Source organism: Hoplias malabaricus, chromosome 12, assembly GCF_029633855.1.
Source record: "Hoplias malabaricus isolate fHopMal1 chromosome 12, fHopMal1.hap1, whole genome shotgun sequence".
NCBI classification, from domain to species: domain Eukaryota; kingdom Metazoa; phylum Chordata; class Actinopteri; order Characiformes; family Erythrinidae; genus Hoplias; species Hoplias malabaricus.
Window position 1 is genome coordinate 18,516,718 of NC_089811.1, and position 22,604 is coordinate 18,539,321.

Here is a 22,604-nt window from a genome sequence, read left to right on the forward strand (position 1 = left end):
AGGTTGAGAAGTAGTTTGGCAGAGGTTGGTTTTCTGGAGTAGGTGATTAAAAAGGGGTTAGTGAGTCCATGAATGGACTGCCTTAAACTAGTGCGTGAATGAGTGCTGTGCAAGACGATAGAGGAATAGCATTAGGTTGAGTGAACTGAAAGATCTTTATTGATTATGATGATGACAAAATTTCTAGAGTGAAAGTAGATGGCGTTATGGGTAATTCCTCAGAGTGCCGCAGCAACAAAGGGGTAGTGGTTGCTCAACGCAATAAGGGAACTGACAGTACCACAGGAGCAGGGAAAAAGAGAGAAGGCAGCATGGTTGTGAATCAGAAACCTGAATCAAACAATACCTGAAGCAAGGTGGCAGGGTAAAAAGTTGACTCAAGGATGGCAGAGATGCCTAGATGGGGAAAAGCATGTGCCAAGATTGGTGAGACAACAAAGACAACAATAAGACATTGAGGCTAATGCCTTCCATCTCACACACAACCAGGAAGAGTAATGGGAAGGTGAGGAATTGCTCCAGCATTGGCGTTGAGTCAGGAGAGAGGAGGATGTGACGTCATCACATTGCTGGGCAGGGGCTATGAGGCTCAAGGCCCCATACCAGCAGTGGAGGTATGCAGCCCTGTAGCAGGAGCAGGTGTGTTTAAAAGTTTGTAGCAGTGGGGAAGCAGGCATGACAACGGCTGATCACGAGCCTGTCCCATAGCTGTCAGAAATTAAGATAATGGGAGGCTCTGGGCCGCGCCGGTGGCAGAGGTAGAGGTGAGGTTTCAGAACCAATGTGGGGAAACACAACAACAATGGTGGGCTTAATGATGGCAATATTGTCCAACACGGAAATGACATGAGCTCACAGGGTGTGGTCCTACTCCCACAATTATATCATTATATAACTTCAATTAGAGTTTATGGTGCAAATAGTTTTCCATTTTATCCTGTGATGAAAATTCAAATGTGACTAAAAAATTATTTTTTCACCTCATTATGCTAAACTGTGTACCTTCGTGCAAACAACTTATGACAGTTGTAAGTCTTCAGAACAGGGAGAGGGGATGAGATAGTTTTCCTATTTACATTAGATATCTTTTTATTTTTGAGCATCACTTGGCCAATCAGTACTTGCCAACCATAATCTGATTCACATTTCATTCTGGCAATGATGTAATATAAAATGTATGTATTTACATTACGATTGCAGTGATGTCATTTTTTGTATCTTACAGCTGACCCTCGTGTAAGTGACATCCCCACAGGTAAATATCCTGATATTTCATGTGACATCCAAATATGGTTCAATAACAGCATGTTCACATAAAAATAATTTCTTCAGTCATTAGCCATTTTAAGGCCAGATATTGTTTTTTTCACCTACTGCTGAAAAAAAATACAATATTTGTCTCAGTACTATGGTCTGTTCTGTCTTTCCTGCAGGTAAAACTGCCATCTGGTCATCATTCCCATTTAAAGCAGATTCATACTCAGAATGCAATGGAAGACAGTTTGTGAAACGCACCTGGTATCGCAAGTTTGTGGGCATTCAGCTGTGTAACTCACTCAGATACAAGATTTACTTGAGTGATACTCTCAAAGGTCAGTATGGCTTGTCTCCAAACAAAACTTTCTAAAAGGTTCTACATAACACCTACATGCTTACAAAAACTAAATTCTACTAAAGGCTTATTTCAACAATTGTTCAACAAGCCTTCTCTGAGCATGCAGTGAGTTGCCAACTTATTATCAAATTTCTATGCAATCTGTGTGTCTCTGTAGGAAAGTTTTATAACATAGGGGACCAGACTGGTTATGGAGAGGACCACTGTCAATTTGTTGATTCTTTTCTGGATGGACGGACTGGTGGCCCACTGCAGCCACACCAGTTACCACCCAAAGAAGGTATATATAGTTTTTTTTTTTTTAAACACAAAAGCAAATACTTACACACTTATACAGGTGCTGTTCATAAAAGTAGAATATCATGAAAAGGTTTATTTCAGTAATTCCATTCAAAAAGTGAAAGTTGTATATTATACTCATTCATTACACATAGACTGATATATTTCAAGTGTTTATTTCTTTTAATTTGATGATTATAGCTGACAACTAAGGAAAACCCCAAATTCAGTATCTCAGAAAATTTGAAAATGGAATGCTGGCCAACTGAAAAGTATGAACATGAAAAGTATGAGCATGTACAGCACTCAATACTTAGTTGGGACTCCTTTTGCCTGAATTACTGCAGCAGTGCAGCGTGGCATGGAGTTGATCCGTCTGTGGCACTGCTCTGGTGTTATGAGAGCCCAGGTTGCTCTGATAGTGGCCTTCAGCTCTTCTGCATTGTTGGGTTGGGTGTATTGCATCTTCACAATACCCCATAGATTTTCTATGGGGTTAAGGTCAAAGGAGTTGGCTGGCACAGTCAACTGAAGTCCAGTTTTTGTGAATCTCCCCCACATTTTTGAATGGGTTTTGTTTCACAATCCTCTCCATGGTGTGGTTATCCCTATTGCTTGTACACTTTTTTTTACTGCTTCTTATCCTTCCCTTCACCTCTCTATTAATGTGCTTGGACACAGAGCTCTTTGGTGTTTTGCCCTGCTTGTGTAAGGTGTCAATGATCGTCTTTTGGACAACTGTAAAGTCAGCAGTCTTCCCCATGATTGTGTAGCCTACAGATCTAGACTGAGAGACCATTTAAAGGCCTTTGCAGGTGTTTTGAGTTAATTAGCTTATATATCAGTCTGTGTCAGTGGCGGATGCTGGTCTTTCAAGGAGGGGAAGCTCAATTTCGGCCTACATCATAAAATTTGTCGGTTTATTTATACGTAAACTCTACCCTCCGTTCCTTTTCAAGAAAATGATCTATGACCCTGTCGTACCAACCAGGCGTCTTTTCCACGTTTCCAGGGACTTGACTGGTGTCTCCAAACACAAGCAGCTACAAAAAACTCACCAGAAATAGAAGCTCGATTTATTGCTAGTCGTTTTTAACAAAGAAAATGCCGCTAAGAGGATTAAGAAAGTTTCCAATGACTCGTCTTGTTTCGCTGCACTTCGTTGCTTTGCTATTGAACTCTGTGCTCCAGTAATGATTGAGAGGAAAGCTGAAAAAAAGCTGATTCTGAACAAAAGTTGAGCGCGTTGTAGTGCATATTTATTCAATGACATGTACACACAATAGTGTATATTTGATCACTTATTTTTTGACATTTTAGGGGAAGCTGAGCTTCCCTTGCAGTCTTAGAGCAATCGTCTCTGGTCTGTGTGTAATAAATGAGTATAATATACAAGTTTCACTTTTTGAATGGAATTACTGAAATAAATCTACTTTTATGATCAGCACCTGTATATAAAGCAGCTTCATTTGTTCTTGGAATGCATTACGATAGTAGAATATTGAAATGTATGGCATTTTGCACCCTTGTTGGCTACACGTGCACTGTAACCTGAACATGTAAAGGAACGTTATGTTCAGCGATGAGTCCAGACTCTGCCTACAGCAGTTGGATTGTAGGGTCTAAGTGTCTAAAAGACACAGTGAATGCTGGAAATAACAACGCTCACCCTGACAGACCTTATCAGAGACTACCTCCAGAATTTGGGAGTGGAGAGGATGGAATGGCCTGCCAGCAGTCCTGACCTCAACCCCATTGAACACTTGTGGGATGAGCTTGGGTGTGCCGTTTGTGCCCAACCACATTGGCTGACTTGCCACAAATGCTGGTTGAAAAATGTGATGCCATCCCACAGCAGTGTGTGAACAGCATGAGGAGGAGGTGCTAAGCTATTGTGGCTGTGTATGGTTCTTCCACACGCTACTGAGGCTCCTGTTTGTTAAATTAATAAATTGTTAAATTGCCAATATGTAGTTTCTTCAAACTTCACTCATACTGTACACCCAACACCAAATGAGTCAATGGCAGAATAAGCAGTTTGGCATTGGCAGAGAGGATACAGCAAATTTTTCATGGGCGCAACCTCAGCTCTACTCATCCCACAAATGCATGCTCCTTACAAATGTGGCACCATTTAAAAGGGAAATTAACAGGCTTACCAACGGTTTAAGATTTATTGCCAAGAAGCATTATTACAATAAAGAAATAATCTGCCAAACACAAACACAGATATCTATCTATCTATCTATCTATCTATCTATCTATCTATCTATCTATCTACAGGGTTTGGACCATGAAACAGAAACACCTGTCATTTTAGTGTGGGAGGTCTTATGGCTAAATTGGACCAGCCTGGTGGCAATTCTTCATTAATTGCCCATTGCACCAGTAATACCATGTGCATCCAATGGTTCAAACATTGTATCCTGAAGGCAGTGCCGTGTATCAGGATGACAATGCACCAATACACACAGCAAGACTGGTGAAAGATTGGTTTGATGAACATGAAAGTAAAGTTGAACATCTCCTGCACAGTCACCAGATCTAAATATTATTGAGCCACTTTGGGGTGATTTGGAGGAGTGAGTCAGAAAAGGATTGTGGGAGGTTTCATGGCTAAATTGGACCAGCCAGGTGGCCAATCTTCATTAATTGCACATTGCACCAGTAAGAGCAGTGTGTGAAGGTTCAATTAGCAGAGGGTAAGAGCACAGTTTTGCTCAAAATATTGCAATGCACACAACATTATGGGTGACATACCAGAGTTCAAAAGAGGACAAATTGTTGGTGCACATCTTGCTGGCGCATCTGTGAACAAGACAGCAAGACTTTGTGATGTATCAAGAGCCACGGTATCCAGGGTAATGTCAGCATACCACCAAGAAGGACGAAACACATCCAACAGGATTAACTGTGGATGAAAGAGGAAGCTGTCTGAAAGGGATGTTCGGGTGCTAACCCGGATTGTATCCAAAAAACATAAAACCACAGCTGCCCAAATCATGGCAGAATTAAATGTGCACCTCACCTCTCCTGTTTCCAACAGAACTGTCCGTCATGAGCTCCACAGCAGTGGGCTGTGGACAATGTGAGACATGTATTGTTCTCTGATGAGTCCACCTTTACTGTTTTCCCTACATTCGGGGAGAGTTACGGTGTGAAGAAACCCCAAAGAAGCGTACCACCCAGACTGTTGCATGCCCAGAGTGAAGCATGGCGGTGGATCAGTGATGGTTTGGGCTGCCATATCATGGCATTCCCTTGGCCCAATACTTGTGCTAGATGGACACGTCACTGCCAAGGACTACCGAACCATTCTGGAGGACCATGTGCATCCAATGGTTCAAACATTGTATCCTGAAGGCGGTGCAGTGTATCAGGATGACAATGCACCAATACACACAGCAAGACTGGTGAAAGATTGGTTTGATGAACATGAAAGTGAAGTTGAACATCTCCCATGGCCTGCACAGTCACCAGATCTAAATATTATTGAGCCACTTTGGGGTGTTTTGGAGGAGTGAGTCAGGAAACGTTTTCCTCCACTAGCATCACGTAGTGACCTGGCCACTATCCTGCAAGAAGAATGGCTTAAAATCCCTCTGACCACTGTGCAGGACTTGTATATGTCATTCCCAAGACGAATTGACGCTGTATTGACCGCAAAAGAGGCCCTACACCATACTAATTAATTATATTGTGGTCTAAAACCAGGTGTTTCAGTTTCATTATCCAACCCCTGTATATATATAGAAGCTGAAAAAGCATTATATATATATATATATAATGCTTTTTCAGCTTCTAGCGTGAACAAGAGGGTAAGGATCTGAGCTATATTGATATAGGCCAAATTGTGAACAAAGCTGTATGCATCCTGTATGCGTGTGAAGCATTTCTCAGAAACAATAGTTATGCCATTTTCAGTTCAGTGATTCAAAGTACAGTGATATCTCTGATATATTCCAGTATATACATTTTTTTTAAAGAAAAATGCAGGCAAAGCACTTTCTAAACAGCATTGCTTTTTCTTTACTTTCTGTAAATGATTAACTCAGACTGCATTAACCTATTATAAATCTATCCATATATAAACAGATCAACCATAACATTATGATCACCTCCTTGTTTCTACACTCACTGTCCAATCTCTCAGCTACACTGACCATACAGGAAAACTGTAGATTTACTGTGTCTGATCCACTCAGCACAACACGACCACGTCAGTGTAACTACAGCGCTCAGTACCTGCTTTGTGGTGTTCCTGTGGGTGTTCTGACCATTGAAGAACAGCATGAAGGCGAGAATATAAAGTATACTGGGCAACAAATGTATAATAGTGTGTAATTATAAAACTGCAAAGTGCCCCTGTATGGTCAGTATATTGCATGATTCTTTGCTTTAAAACCCCACATCACTCAAAATATACTGCAAAAATAACTCAGCAATATCTCTTCAGGCTACTTCCGGGCTGTTCGTCAGGAGCCAGTGAAGTTTGGAAAGATTGGTGGAAGCTCTAACATCAACTATGTAGCCTGGTATGAGTGCGGAGTCCCTATTCCTGGATCATGGTAGGATGCCTGTCGTTGCCTGATAACTTGAGAAGACTGTATACTTTGGTAGTGATGACACATGAAACATTGTAAATATGTACAATAAGCAGAGAAGCATAAAGAAAATCCTACCATGTATCTTTATTATGCAACAGCACATACAATACTTTATACTATTTATAAGCAGAATATATATATTGCACATTTAGAGAGAATAATGTAAAGAAATCAAGGAGTTTATGGAAGAATGGGGTAGCAGGCTCCCTGACAGGTTGATATATATTATTTATCAAAAGGGCTGGATATAATACAAGTGCTTTATTGAAAACTAAAATAAGTGGTGGCATAAGGTCCAAGCACAAAATGACACAATTGTGCAGCTGCGACAGATATATGCAATGCTTTTTTTCCATATATGCTATTTCTGATATTGTCCATGCAGTATTAGACTTTATTATAAAACTTTAAATAAATAGGCACTTGAAATCAACATGCACAAGTTGTCTGAGAAATAAAGAATGTAACTGTTGACTTATCCATTAGTATCAGTCCTTATGGAAAAACAGGAATGTGTGTGGAAATCACTCAAATTAGATATGTTTTCTTCAGAAGTCCAGTGGCTCATACTTTGCCGTCTGGGCTTCTAAAATGCAGTTTTATTACAGTGTTTATGTATTGATTTAATATATATTTTGTGTTATATACTAGTACTAAGACAGTTGGTCTTCAACAAATTGTGTGTTTTTGTATCCTGGAATGTTTGGGGTTAATTTGTGACCACGCAAGAGAAAATAAATGATCTTTTTTGCAAATCTTTTGATTATTTATGCATGGGTTAATCCCTGAGAGGAACTAGATACAAAAAATGTGTACCTATTTTTTTAAAGACAGCCAAAGTAATAAAAGCACAAATGCTAATCTATATAAAACAAACACAACACAAAAATATTCAATCTCCAAATTTTATTCACCTTCAGAAACCAAATGTTACAATTTATACAGAAATGACTTGTGTCACTGTATAGGGCCAGTCTGGTATTAGTGAAAACAAAGAAGAGGAAGAGAAGATGGAGAGAATGGGGAAAATATAACTAAGCAAACATTTATTTCAGGTGTGATTACATCTAGTGTTTCAACAGAAAATAGACTTATGATTTTACATACAATAACACCAATGAAAAGACAAGTGATAAAATCACACACACACACACACACACCTCCATAAAGCCTAAAACATCTAACTCCCCTACACCGTTTGGTCTCTTCTGTGGAAACACAGGAAATTAAATTTCTGATCTTATTTTTTGCCTTTACCCACACTTCCTTTTTTTTAGTCACACACTCTCGCTCTCCTTTCTGTATCTCTCACACACACACACACAATCACACACAAAACACAATGTCAATCATGGGTTGTTCAGGCTTTATATGTTGTAATCAGAGAGATGAAGCAGATCTGATCTCTAGCCGGATTTGCATGTTAACCAAGTTTTACCGGTAGCCTGGGCCTGGTTGGGTGTAACCCTGGCCATAAGGGGGGCGGTTTCGGGCGTAGGGGTTAGAGCCTCCAGGGGGAGGAGTAGCACCAGGTGATGGGGTATATCCTGGGCGGGGCTGATACCCCGGGGCAGGTTGAGAGGTGGGAGGCAGGCTGTAGTTGGCTGGCTGCTGGGAAGCCTGTGAGGTGTAGTTTTGAGGTGGAAATGCTCCTGGAGGGTACTGACCAGCTGCCTGAGGAGCAGCAGCCTGTGACTGGGTATTGAATCCAGGAGCAGAGCCTGGTGCAGCAGCCTGAGATGTGGGTGTGGGGTAATTCTGGAACTGTTGCTGGGGAGGTGGGGCCTGAGGGGCACCAGGCTGAGGAGTATAACCTGCTGAAAAAGAGAAAAACACACACACAATCTTTTCAAAAAGGGTCCTTGTGTGCTTTGCTCTAGCCATTGTAGCAGTGGGGGATGTTTGAATTCTGAAGTACAATGTACAATTTTGAAGTAAAATATGTTAAACAAAAAGACAATTTAAAACTTGTATGTACAAGTAATAATATGAATCTCAGTGGAGGAAAATTAACCTACACCACACTGCAAATGTCATAGAGACACTAATGGAGATTACATTTATCACAGTGATAGACAAATTTGAATGAAATTGGAATGGAATGTCAGTGTAGGAGCCATTGCACTATAAAGTTAATGTGGGGCTGTAGGAGCCACAAATAAGTTTTGATATTTTGTTGATATTTGTGTTTTTTGCTTTTTTGTGAGTGTGCACCCTCTATAGGTGATGGGTGCTACCCTATAAATTAGAGAAAAAGGTGCATGATGGGAGGAGGGCAGACCAGCGATACCGCCATTGACCTCAGTTGGGATACAGGTGGCAGACTGTTTTAGCTTGTGACAAGGCCTGCAGCCATTGGGGCCCACCCGCCATGCCCAACAGCTATTAATGCCATTTTATGCTCCCATTGCATCTTTATTTTGTATTTCTATTTATTTGTAATAAAATGACCATCAACATTCTGCAACAAACTCTCTCCTTAAAGTCATTGGAACCCAACTGCGGGTCTGACACTGAATCTGTCCTCTCCTGCGTGGTAAAGACAATTAAAAGTGGAAACAAGGGGCTATAGGACGAACTTGAACTGTTTTTACCACTACAGTCAGGCAGTGAGAAAATTATTAAAGGCTAAGCACCACTTAATTGACCTCCATGAATATTTCACATTACTTTAGTTACTGACATATATAAGTATGAATTAAAATGAAAATAGCATGCTTAATTTGCTTTAAAACTGACATTATTTTTAAAATTGACGGAAAAACCCGAGCTCGCTATGGAAGTTCTTGAACGCAACCGTGACGTAACTGGTGGACAACAGCTGAACAACGCTGCGGTAAAACACCGTTATGACTAACTGTTATGACAGTATCTAGCTAGCTAAATAACCAACATTATTCATAACAATAGCCTAGCAATAAGCTAAACTCAAATTTAGAGGTACCGTTATTCTTGTAAATGTGATCGAAGTCGAACTCGAATTCATCCGACACTATAAACCTCCGTAATGCAACTATGTAGCCTAGTATAATCTGAGCCACCAAGTTTAGCAAGCCAACGTTATCTAACACCAACTAAAACAGGCGACGTAAGTGTACTTACCCTGTTTACCTCCATGTATACAGAGGCTCTTGAACACCTTTCATTGGTTTCCTTACATGCCCATATTGTTGGAAAAGCACCAGTAAAATGAGCACTACAGATAACAGAGTGAGCGGTTGGTCCTTTCCAAAGTGCCCGTTTAAAGTTGACAAATTTAGTCCATTTTCTGGATATTTTGGGATCTTTCGGCCATTTGTGCACAGATGTCCCACTGTACATTGAATTATTGCAGCCACAAACAACACACCTTTTCTTCATTTGACATTAAATTAAGTGCAACTTCTAGAGTGGTTGTCCACCATCTACGTCACATGCAAGACGCCTATTAGAGTTTCCGAACAGTGTTTTTTTGGGGGGGGGGGCGGGGGGTGGGGGGGAATCAACGGTCTTTTAAACCTTATTCCTTGAATTAGTAAGAAATAACATGTTTTTCGACTATCAATAAACACAAGTTAGGAACTCAAATTCAACTGTATTTATTTGTTTAACACTTTCATATAGCTGGTGCTTAGCCTTTAAGAGTGAAAAACAACCACAAAAAGAAATTACCAGTGTACTGCATGGCATATTGCTGCTGAGGAGGATATCCACCTGGAGCCTGATACTGTTGATATATCTGACCTGGGAATATTGAGAGATGTGGATTTTCAGTACTAAATAAACAATAAGAAACAATCACATTAAGACATATGAAAGCAAATGGATGTATGAGTGTCAATATTTGTGGTTGAGTATCTCATTTAAATATTATTCAAAAACGAATATGTTGCATTGAGTTGGTCCCCATATTTACTGCTTTAAAACATGCAATATCCACCAGTGTTTTACAAAAAATCCCAACTTTTCCAGAAACAAGATGAAGTTATTCTTACCACACACACATCCCCACCACAAAAATACTTTTAAAACCCATTGCTTGAAACAGAATGTCTTCAAATGCAAGCCATATTTGATCATGTGCACAGCACAAATGAAAAATGTGTCTCTGCTTCAATGCGTAGCAGATTACTGGCATGACAGTAATAAAGTGAGGAAATACATCAAAAGTTTTTCAAGTCCTGACTCTGCACTGTGTATCCATGGTGACCAGCAGCACAATGAGCTGAGGCCAGAGTAACACTACGGTTTCTCACATGGACTCAATAAATATGGGAAACAGAACAGAACCAAATACAGCATGACAGAGGAAAACATGACGCTCTTCACCAGCTCTTACTCATTTGATCTAAGTTTTTCCCTTGCTGGATAACTGTGGCCACTCCTGGGAAATGAAGTCACTCTAAAACATTGCAGGCCATAATTTAAGGTTATTTATCACTGCAAAAACACTCTGGGAAATCCCTGTGTTTCCTTTCTGTCTCCGAGACAAGCATACAAGTGCATGCACATATGCAGATGGGACACAATGATGCCAAACTTTGGGGTTTTACAGAAAACTCAGAGTATATTTATTTCACACTCCTCTACCATAAACGACAAAGACTTTCCAGACTGCCTTTACTGTCCGTCCCTTTTAAAAAAACGATCACAATGTAGTTTGGTGGGTGTATTTACCTTCCATCGTAGTGGCAGGAGTCTGCTGAACCCCTGAATAAGGTGGTGGGCCATGAGGGGCTGCAGCAGAAGGGTGAGCAGCAGAGGAGGATGAGTTAATACTGTCAGGAGTGCCAGATCGCTCCTCTGCCACAGCAGCTGCTACTGCTGGGGCTGAGAGAGAAAAAGAAGCAGAAAGTCCATTATTGCCAATCAAGACCAGATATCACAAATTTAAAGTACTTCATGGTGAGAAGATCCACGAGGTGAATTTTCTGATCATAACCTCAGCCCACCAACCTAACCCTAACCCTAGCCCCCAGTGTAAGCCTAGCTGGCCACATAGAAGACGGAGACAGCTTTGACAGACACGTGTACCGCAAGACTCAAAGATGTTTTCATATGTAGCAGGGTTTTCAGTTGTTTGAAGTTATGTCCAGAGTGAGGGAAATTCTGTACTTTATGTCACTTGCTTTTCTTTTCTTTAGCTTTTTTGTCTTGAGAAAAATGGTAGCTCTCAGTTCTTTCTGAATTTAAAGTGAAGTCAGATGCAAAAAGATATACATTCATTTTAGACATTTGTGTTTTTGCTCTATTCACACTGGATGCTGACGCTGGACATACCCGCAGTGACTCCAGCCAGCTGTGAAGCCACATGCATACCTTCAATAGGGACTGTCAGTTTTACTCTGATTCATCATGTACATATTTATGAATGTCTAGGCAGTGTTTGTTATCATGGGGACTACAAATTTTGTTTTTCCAGTTCAATTCTAGCCAGCAACAGTGAACAGCTGCCTGTACTGGACATCAAGCAGGAAAAGCACTCTATTCAGAACAAGCTATATCCTTTGAATTGTTATGATTGTGCATGTAAATGTCTGGATCTTGTTAGAGTCATGTAGTGAAATAAACATTTCAGTTTTAGTTATACAAGAAGAGATTTCATTTCACTGACCAACATTACTGTATGTTGCAAATACAAATACATTTTAAATGCCTGCAACATTATATGCCTGTAACACATTAAAAAACAAAAACTGGAATGGGCAAAATAAGAGTGAAAAGTTACACTTTTTGGAGATTACATTATTAGCAGGTGAATTAACCAAAATATATATAAGTATAAAAACTGCATCAAAAGCAAGGTGGGCTGACCACTTTCGGTTCAACTTTCAGCTTTTCATGAAAAATGCCCATCAACCTCTCTGGGGCAGAGACCATCCAGAGACCATATAAGCAATAGTTGCAAAAGTCAGCACCTCTTATGGTTTTAAATATAAAAGTACCATTGGTGTAAAAGAATACCTTGAGATTAAAATTAGACCTATGCTCTGAGCAACGCAAATACTTTTCTTGGATTATTTTAGCAAGTCAGGTTGTGTTACCACAGTGTGTACCACATAGTTACACATGGTTAGCTGCTTTGCCTGCAGTTCTGCCTTCATTTCATCATCAGGATTACATCAAGCATGAGGTTTTGGGCAAAAAAGGGCAAAAATCTGTATCCTAAAGGCCAATTTATTCTTCTGCAAGGAACCTATGCCATAGGCAATTCATAGGTCCTGCTTAGATGCATGCCTGTGTCGTGGTGACACAGACCACAGCAACAATGATCGATTCACAGTTGGACGAACATGGATCAAGTGGGTCCAGAAATATGAATTCACAGCAGCAAATCCATAGGGAGAAATTTCCTCAGACATCTGTTTGGACTTTGTGGAAGGGGAGAATACAGACACTTCCGGGGGAGTGAAAAGAAAAACAAAATTCCTTATGTTTTCCTTTAAGTTCCCAAATGATTACATAAGGTAATTACAAGGTAAAGTGATGTAACACTGCAGTAAACAGCAGCTTTCCTAACTTTTTTGTTGTAGGCATCAATTTGTTAGCTTGTAAGTGCATCCGAGTATGCCTCTGTGCTGTACCTGGAGCAGGTTCTTCAGGCAGGCCGAAAGATGAAATGACATTCTTGCTGACCTCTTCTTGGTTCTTCAGTGGGTCAAAGGCAGACATGCTGGCAGCACTGACTGGAGGGGCTGGCTTTACTGATGCATCCACTGCCTCCAAACATTCTACGTAATTTGCACAAATAAAAGCATATATTTACTACTACTTCAAGGTATAAATGTTACCTGCGTAATTCTAATAAAAGCCTCAAACAATGTACTGGTCGTGGCAGTATTTTATCCCTCTAAATATTTGTATTAAATTATATTTTGATGCAGTCACATGATGTAATAATGTGTGAATGAGGAAGGCCAAGAATAGTGCCTTTTATACCAGTTTTAGGGTTGGTGCTCTCCAGCGCAGGTTCTGAAGTTGGCTCCAGGCTGTCCAGTAGACTGTTAATTTTGTTCCTCAGCTGGATTAGCTCCTTACGCAAGTGCTTCACCTGAGAGGATTCCAGTGGCCGTGGTTGTCCATTCACTGTAGACACACAGTAATTCCATCCGTCAGCACTCTCACTGGGAGATGCATATATTTACAACGGAAAGAGTTCAGATAGTCTGAAATATGAATCATTTTAAATCATAACTGACATTTGTAAAGAGTGCAATTCTCAACTTCAAGAACATTACCTCAAAACACGGAAGTCTAAAACCTTATGTAGATTTATGTTAAACAAATAAAAAGTAATGAAACACACATAAACTGACACCACCACCACAAATTACCAGAGGTTTGGCACACAACATGCAGCATTTAACACTCAAACTGAAAACAATTGAACTGCTGGTGTTCTTGGCCAAAGAATTGTATAAAAGAGGACGTTACACCCACGTCCCGCTGTTAGCTCGGGTCTTAATGAAATGTTTGTGACGTGATTTGGTCAAAACACCACAAGGATCAAACAACAGCCCTGTTCAGAATGACTGGTTTAAGCATCTGTTTCTGTAAAGGTTAATGGGCCTTTGCTTACCCACCCAAAAAGAAATAAATAACACTGAGAAATCAATGAGAAATGAGCAGTGAGAATTTTACTCAGAACTCCTGAATTGCTGTGCTTTTACTCTATTTAACTTCATATTTGTGCTTTTACACGAATATGTTTATAAAGGGGAAGGAAAAAAAACAAAACAAAAAAACACCTCACTGGAGATGCTCAGATGAGGAGGCAATACATTTATAAAGTCTCAGGACTTGACATCAGAAGTGGAGAAACCCTCCATGATTAATTAGTGCAATGCACTGAAATAGTCATGTTCAAATAATATGCCATGTCTCTTAATTAATGAGCATAATTGCTTTTTAAATGCTAAAAAAAAAAAAAAATTAAAAATCACGATGACATGCAAATTGTTTAGCCCTAGCAGAGCATGAAATAAACTGGATCAGGCTGGAAAAGGCAGAAACTGAGTGTCTTTGGCTTAACCTGCGTTCTACAGTCCATGTACAAGAAAAGCTGCTGCCTGAACGGTTCCAGATTCCTAGACACAAACCCGTGCACTGGCAGAATATTCAGACCCAACCCCTTAGTCCAGTCACACGTTTGGGAGACTCTTGAGCACGTGAGGTTGCAGAGCTGCAAGCTCTCCAAACTCTGTCTAGAAAAACACGGCTCTTTTATCAAACATTTCTCCTCCCATCTTTCCAGTTCACCCACTGTTTAGGGTTCATTTCGAATCTGCAGCAAAGGGAAGGGCTTTAATTGAAAACAGGGAACAGGAAATAACGTCATTCTGACAGGCAAGAGTGGCCTTGAATAATGACAACTTATATAGACAAAACTATATACAAAAGTTAACTTTAAGGACCACCTGCAATAAAAAAAATACCTGTTTTTAATGTTAAAATAAATATTTTTAATTAGAAGCAGGAGAGGTTATATTTAAATTAATTTAATATTTAATTCTGTAAAATAAAAGAACATAATGCAAGTTCTCTATGAAATATACAGTCTTGAGGGTACCTGGTACCATCACTGTAACAGTTTTTCTGACAGTGTAGGATTGCATGTTATAATATTGCTTTTATAAAACTGCAGTCAACATAAAATACACAAATGTTCAATTAATAACCATATTTATTCATTAACAAACATTCACAATAAAATATTTTTCCGCTACACAATAAAAAAGTCTGTTAATGTCAAGCACTGTTACTAAACAACAATGGGGGCAATACATAGCTACTTCATTGAATTAAATATGCTCACATATATTCAGGGTTATTTAGGTGAGTAGAAATGCTTACATTTCTGTCATTATTCTTAAGGGACCCTTAAATCCAATTTATACTTCTGTATCAACCCTACGCCGTTGGCAGCACGTCAACGTGAACCCTATGCCATAGCCTAATGGCACACCTCTCCAGAAATGCAAGGTGAAGCTGCAGGACTTATAGAACTAGCCCTGGGTTGTGTTTTTAGCCTTTAGCTCAAGAAAAAGGTTGAGTAGGATTAGTGAAATGGTGATAGTGAACTTTCGTGTTCAATTCATAAACCACATATTTGAGTAGTATTTGTAATAACCATTCCTTCACCAATGTAAACTCTGGTAGCTAAACAGTCTTACATGAAAAGGTAGACACTAAACAAAACACCCACTTAATGATTAGGAATGCTGTTTATATTAATTGGGAATTTTATTAATATTATATAAATCTGGACAATCTCTTCACAACATTAATCCACTGTTAACACACCCAATATATCAAAAGTTTAATTTTGCTCACTAGCTCACTAACAGGGTTTAAGACAGTGATGCATTAATATGGAATTCAGATGTTGTGAGGTGCTTACAGATGTGCATAAATTGTGTATTTTACAACGGCTTCGAAGGGCTCAGCCAAGCAGATTTTAGGACCGGTGTTAAACCAAATTCTGTGACCCTAGAGGGCATTACTTCATAGCCTTGGCATAGGGGGTCACAAATTCTGATAGCTGTCAGAAATGAATGAATGAATGAATCTCCATATAAACATCCATGTTTAAGTACAATTCTGATGACAGCTGTCAGAAATCTTGACCCCTATGCTGGACATGAAGTAGCGCCCTCTAGGGTCATAGAACTCGATGGTCACAGAATTCGGTGTAACACCGGAACTACTGTTTTATAGTATACAGATTATACTTTATATATATTATACACAACCCTTCTCAGTATATCTAACAAAACTTTGTATGTCACAAATAAGCTTGAACTACTCAAGTTCATTATATTCAAATAATAGAATGAGAAACATAATATGACACCAAAACCTTTGGATCAACTTTTTAGAAATGCTGTTATTTAAAATTACAATGCTCTCAAACTGTGCAGAACTTCATTTTTACAGGGAAACAAAAAACTCTCACAACTGCATTCTGCAAATATATGTATGTATGTGTATATATTAATGATATATATACATACACACTTTACATAAAACTTAATGACCAACACAAACCCATCTACACGCAGTGCTGTTGTGCTCTGCACACTGGAGCAATTATAAAAAGAGCCAGTGCGCCATCTTCTGGTAAAAAGGTGCATTAGTTATAAATGCAGCATAGTAAACCGCAGATGGGTCACTGCAATAACAAAAACCTGCAATTGTATAATTTTACATGACAGACAGACATAATTTTCAGAATGGAACCATAATCTATAAAAACAAATAATTACTTTTTATAAATACTTAAAGACTAGAATGTTCAAATGACCACATGAATATTACAGTTAAAATACGTTAATTTGGAAGGCCAACCTTATCTGGTATAGATGAGCACTAACAATAGCACACTCCATGTATCTAGCCTTGCTAATTGAGAACAACCGTAGAATATTATTTAGCATGATCTCAGAACTTCCAAAGACTAAGACATTTACTGAACCAGAAACCAGATTTCTAAAACAGGGATGATTTTATGGACTTTTTCAATAATAATAAAAAACTCAAAATTAGACATAAAATCCAGCCAGTAGTACTTACTCTAATCTGTCCATCATCTGTTTTGGCTGACATTACACAAAATGCAGTTACATTAGATGTAAAATCTTTCCCACCAATTCAGCAGCTAGAAGTGGATTTTTTTTCTTCTAAATTCTAATTCAAACTGCTAATTATTAAACTTATGACCCTTTGATCAAAAACCAAATCTTGATCCTAGTGATATGTCAATTATATCCTTATTTTTTACTTTATACTAGATTTAAAATCTGCAGCACTCATCCAGTTCAGGGTCACAGTGTGTCCAGAGCCTACCTGAGGGAACACACTCTGAAGGGGGCCCAACAGCTTCCACCAATTCCTTGGTTCAGCATTATTCAAAACTTTGGTACTTCACAGGGCAACACACACACACACCCCTACATACACAATTTGAGTCACCAATCCACCTACCAGCGTGTGTTTTTGGACTGGGAGGAAACCCATGCGGACACTGGGAGAACACAGCAAACTCCTCACAGACAGTCACCCGGAGCAGAACTTGAACCCACAACCTCCAGGTCCCTGGAGCTGTGTGACTGCAACACTACCTGCTGCGCCACCATGCCGCGCATTAAATAAATTAAAAAAAAGGTATGTTATGAAACAAAACACTACAATGAAGACCCCAAGCTATTGAGCAGCTGAAATCATATAATAAGCAAGCAACTTTCAAAACTACATCTATTGGGATCCCCTGTTCCAAAAAAGTTGTTGAAAGGAGAAGTGGCACAACACAGTGGTAAACATGCCATATCCCAACTTTTTGGGAATGTGTTGCTGGTATCAAATTAATTAATTAAATAAATAAATAAATAACTTTTTATTAAACGTTCCATGTTTATAATTATTAATACCCATTGAAACTGTGAACCTTGACAAAATGCAAGTTTCTACAACAAATGTAAAAATGCAAAAATGGTGCTTGTAATTTTTTTTACCATATTCTAGAGAATTTTATGCAACTTAAATTGTGAAAATCTGATGTAGTAGCTCTATAGTGAGTTGCAAAATCGCAAATCAATGCTAAACACAAAGAGCTCAGTGAGGACCTCCATTTGCATGTTGTGGCTCCTCACAAAAGAGGAGTCTCTAAAAGCCACATCCAAATGTTTTCAAGTGGCCACATTCCAGCAGACTCCAGCAGGTTTTTACCATGAATGCTGACCAAAGAGGACACTCTCTAAGACAGGCACACAAAAGACTGCCTTGCTTTTGTAAGAGCAAAAATGGTAAAAGAAGAAAGCTTTTGGTCATTAATTCAGGCAGCCATGGCCTAATTGTCAGGGTGCTTCGGAGTATGCGTGTGTGTGCGCTCACTGCCCTCCGTGCATTAGAGTTTCTGTGTGTGTGAAACATGCATGCAGTCTCTTTTACAAAATATCCTACAGTCATTTGTTACTTGTTCATTATATTGTCAGCCAAAAGAAATGTGTTGATCAAATAAAATGTAACTATATTTCCCCATGTTGTTCTGTATGTGTGCATGTCATTTTGTTGCAGTACTCATAAGTAAAATGATAAATCCTTCATTGCTTCTACTCTAGGAATCCATATTGTCTTCCTGCAATTTCAGAGTGTTTAAACAAAGAACTGATGTTCTTTCCACTACGTTAAAAATAACAGTATTTTTTTTTGGTGCAAAAAAAATCTGACTCTGTAAATATGTCTTGACTCAGTTGTTCAGACACATTCTGTATGTATTTTTTATATGTATGTATTTTGAGCTGTCTTGTTTTTGCAATGCCAGAAAAACCTCTGTGACAATTGCTACATGGATAATGGCTGTCTGGCAAAACTAGGCTTGCCAAGTTTCTCTTTGCTCTTGTCTAACTCCCTAGTTCTTTTTATGAATACTTCATTTCCATTGCTTCAGTGTTTTAACAGTACCATGTCTAGCATTATTTTGCTATTTGAATGTGGCAATAACTCACCACATCACCACAGCTGGAGAAGGATTATCTACTTACAGAAAAATCTGTCTATCATAGTGCATGAGCTTAAATCGGTATTAGAATGCATGCAGAAAAAGTCTGCATCTGAAATCTGACTACATTTAGCAGTTTAACTGCAATGTAATCACAGATTTAGTTATATTATACATAATTGTTACACTTAAGAAAATGGGGGCATTCTAGAACATTCAAAGCATGATCACTAAAGATCCAGGTGGTGAAATTTGTGTCAAACTGTGGTTTATTTTAGAGTGAACACAAAAATAATCATAATTCTCCTATAAATACTTACCAAACAGAGTGAGTTTCAGTATTCTGCTACACTGGATGGCAAAGGAAAGGTCGGAGCTGTCAAAGATAGTGATAAGGTCATCATCTGTAAGAGAATGAGGGTGAAGGAACAATGAATGAATGACAATATTTCTCAACACTGAGGGATGTACACAGTTTGATCTGTCACGTAAATTTAGAAGAGAATGTGAAAATTGCTCTCTAGGCTTGTTTTGCATTTCTTTTTTAGGCCATTTATATTCATGAGTACCACTCAGTACTGCCAGATACTGCCGTTCAATTGAGAAAATACTGAAACTGATAAGTACATTTGTACCACTGAGGATATGCAAATGTTTACCCCTCCCATTTGATGTCTGAGCACGAAACAATACATTTTTAATTAATGAGCTGGCAAAAGATTTTCACTGTGTCACTGGGCACTAAACTGCCTAAAATGAGACTTTCTTTCCAGAAAGTACAGTATACATTTTTTCATCTCAGTCACCTTCTGTTGAACAAGTTCCAGCTGCATGAGACTGTGATTGGTGTTGTCCTTTGCTTTTCTTAGGTTACCTTGAAAATGATCTCTTAGCAGACTGATATGTCTTGAGACTCAATATGTCTTGAGACGTTTGCTGCTTTCATACAATTTTTGCAGAGAAAGATTTCTTGTTCAGTGCCAAATTAAATGACAAGAACTTTAAGGAACAGTTTAAACCACGAACAGTTCATATGCAAGAAGTAAAACCCTAACCTTGAAGGTTAGTAGTAAGGATGTTTCAACAGAAGTCCAGAAATTAACGATCTGAACCGCCGATGTAATCCTGATTAAATATACTACTATTTGTTTTTGTTTCCAAACGCCAACTTGGACAATCAAATTGAAAATGTTATTTTTTCCATTCAAATGTCAAATCCTATCAAAAGCAATTTTAACTCCTTTTAAAAAAATATCTGGAATTACAGCACTGGAACTTATCGAGTATACTTAGCCACTGTAAATCAATACACAACTGATAAAGATTAATCTTAAACTTCGATGTACTTACAAGTGACAGATTCTTCAATCAATTCTTTAAATCATTCTCTTAGCCAAGCAATTAAGTTGATTTAGACACTACAAAACAGCACACAGTACTTAGTTGAGCAAAAATGTAAAAATGACCTTCGTCCTTGTATTTGATGGTGACTTCATCGCTGCTCTGGAGCTGGCCCCGGAAGACACGCTGCATCATGAGTAAGAGCTCATCATAGGTAATGTCCTCATTGTGGATCGGAATGCGGCGGATGTCATCACCCAGCTGAGCCTTAATGATCAGCTTCCCACTCAGGTCCAGCTGGCCATTCATTCTAGCAAGACATAGACAAAGGGGAAAATCACATTTACGAGGTTTAGCTGTTGCTGACTGCATTAGCCTGGGAACAGCACTTGAGACAACAGAGAACTTTAAATCCATCTTAACTTTATGCAAACACACAAACTGATCTGGACATTCAGACCTGCTGTGTGTGTGTGTGTGTGTGTGAGTGATATGATAAAATGACCTGTACTGCTCTCCTCTCGACGTAAAATGGGCAGTCCTAAAAGTGGGTAATAATTATGTCACTATTACCCTGACAAATCACAAAGCTACCATAGCCAGGCCTCCTCTCTAAGTTGAAGAGACTGGTGAGCTAAAGCTTAGGAGCCAAATTAGCCAAGTATTTACCAAGCAATGGTGAGGGAATGAAAAATATAAACAGAGCAAACAGAACACAAAACAAAACAGAATGATCCTGCATGGATTAAGTCTGAGTGCAGCAGCACTCGGTTGGCGTGTTTAACGGCATATGAGCAGAGATATCCGCAGCCTAGGCCGGGGCACGTAGAGCAGTGTACCAGCAGGCAGCGGAGATAGCAGCCACACTGGGCCGGCATGTATAGCAAATTAGCAGCAGGAAAAAAAGCCACACTCTGTCGTCAGTACAGTAGCAGCGGTAGAAGGCACCAATTTGGAGACACTCTATAAGTTATACAGCTTGTGCAATTATGTTAACATATATTACAATATAAATAATCACACAAAACCACACCAAAGACACATAAAAGACAAAAGACATCCATAGGTTCATACATGAACAGCTGTATCATGCCAATTCAACCCTTCTGTGCCATTTTATTGTGTAATGTTATCTCGTGTACAATGACAACTGCAGTTCAGAGTAAAAACCCCATGACTGCTTTGTCTCGAGGCTGTGTGTTGCCATGGTAACTTAAACAGCACTCTGTTCTCCAGTGATTGAGAGCTTTGAGTAAAGCATGGTCATTAGTATATTGGACCATGCCCACACTGTTCTCAGAGAGGTCTGAGGAGCATATTTTGGTCATTCTTGAGGAGAGATTGATCATATTTCTATTTTGTGTTTTTTTTTATTTAACCATTGCTGAACGTTTTACATAACACATAACAAAGGGGCTTTAACACACAATCGTTGTAATGAATGTAATTATTGACCAAAGTCAAAAGTTCTATCATCTGACTGACACTATACCCACATATAGCTATGTGTTAGTATTGTTTATTTTACTTTGAGAAATTTCCCTTGCCATTTGGGAATAACTAAGTATCATAGCTTTTGACTACTTTTCAACAGCAAGAATTGGGAAGTTTACACTTACTTTCTTTATTTAATTATTTTATACAGGAAAATGTAAAGCAACATCAAAATATGCCACATTCAAACTAGCCTGACTCAGTTAAGAACTGGTTTACAGCAGTACCTGCACATTGTTATTCTAAATGAACCAAACAAAACCTCACATATTAATATAGCAATTAGTCACTAGCTAAAATTATTATAAGTGGCTTACACAAGAAATACAATGATTAAAGGCACACTCAAACTTTCCAAGGCCTAGAACAAACTTTTATCTCAGATGACCATGGCAAGTTGCCCACAGAACTAATTAAAAGGAACACAACATCAGAAAGGCCAGTTGAAAACTGAAACAGCAGTAGGGAAGGTAAGACAGGCCTGTAATTAGGTCGTAGGTACATGGTAATCTGACCTATCCGTGGAGGTTTAGTCAGATGCAGCCTGGGTACAGTTTATGGCACTTACTTTAACTTCACAGCACAGTCTAAGGTTCACAGTAAAATGAATGACTGGCAGGCCAACTGCATTATCCCAAAGAGACTTTGGCCCCTTACTAGTAGATTAAGCCCATTGGTTCTGTGGTGGAATTACAAGCAACTGCTCACAGTGTAAGCTACTACACATATGACTGGATACAAAGAAGAGTAACATAAGCTGATTCGATTTATTCCAACAAACAAAAAAGGCAGT

General features: G+C 39.0%; 2 protein-coding genes across 3 annotated transcripts in view; one reads left to right on the forward strand and one right to left on the reverse strand.

Moving 5' to 3' along the window:
- LOC136710409 (target of Nesh-SH3) overlaps positions 1–7,226 on the forward strand; it is a 44,591-nt gene extending 37,365 nt beyond the window's left edge. The window contains exons 18-21 of the mRNA XM_066685908.1: positions 1,226–1,255; positions 1,434–1,592; positions 1,773–1,895; positions 6,351–7,226. Coding sequence (XP_066542005.1) covers positions 1,226–1,255; positions 1,434–1,592; positions 1,773–1,895; positions 6,351–6,466 — 428 coding nt within the window. The 3' untranslated portion in view covers positions 6,467–7,226. The remainder of the gene's footprint in view (positions 1–1,225; positions 1,256–1,433; positions 1,593–1,772; positions 1,896–6,350) is intronic.
- Positions 7,227–7,669: 443 nt separating this feature from the next.
- The window catches only part of tfg (trafficking from ER to golgi regulator), a 16,700-nt gene continuing 1,765 nt past the window's right edge, over positions 7,670–22,604 (reverse strand). Inside the window, exons 2-8 of one of the 2 annotated variants that reach the window (XM_066686570.1) lie at positions 20,443–20,627; positions 19,297–19,380; positions 13,420–13,566; positions 13,065–13,211; positions 11,158–11,310; positions 10,153–10,224; positions 7,670–8,315 (exon numbers count right to left, since the gene is read on the reverse strand). In XM_066686570.1, coding sequence (XP_066542667.1) covers positions 7,936–8,315; positions 10,153–10,224; positions 11,158–11,310; positions 13,065–13,211; positions 13,420–13,566; positions 19,297–19,380; positions 20,443–20,626 — 1,167 coding nt within the window. In that variant the 5' untranslated portion in view covers position 20,627 and the 3' untranslated portion in view covers positions 7,670–7,935. Of the gene's footprint in view, positions 8,319–10,152; positions 10,225–11,157; positions 11,311–13,064; positions 13,212–13,419; positions 13,567–19,296; positions 19,381–20,442; positions 20,628–22,604 lie in introns of both variants that reach the window. The other variant, XM_066686569.1, reaches the window with a different exon arrangement.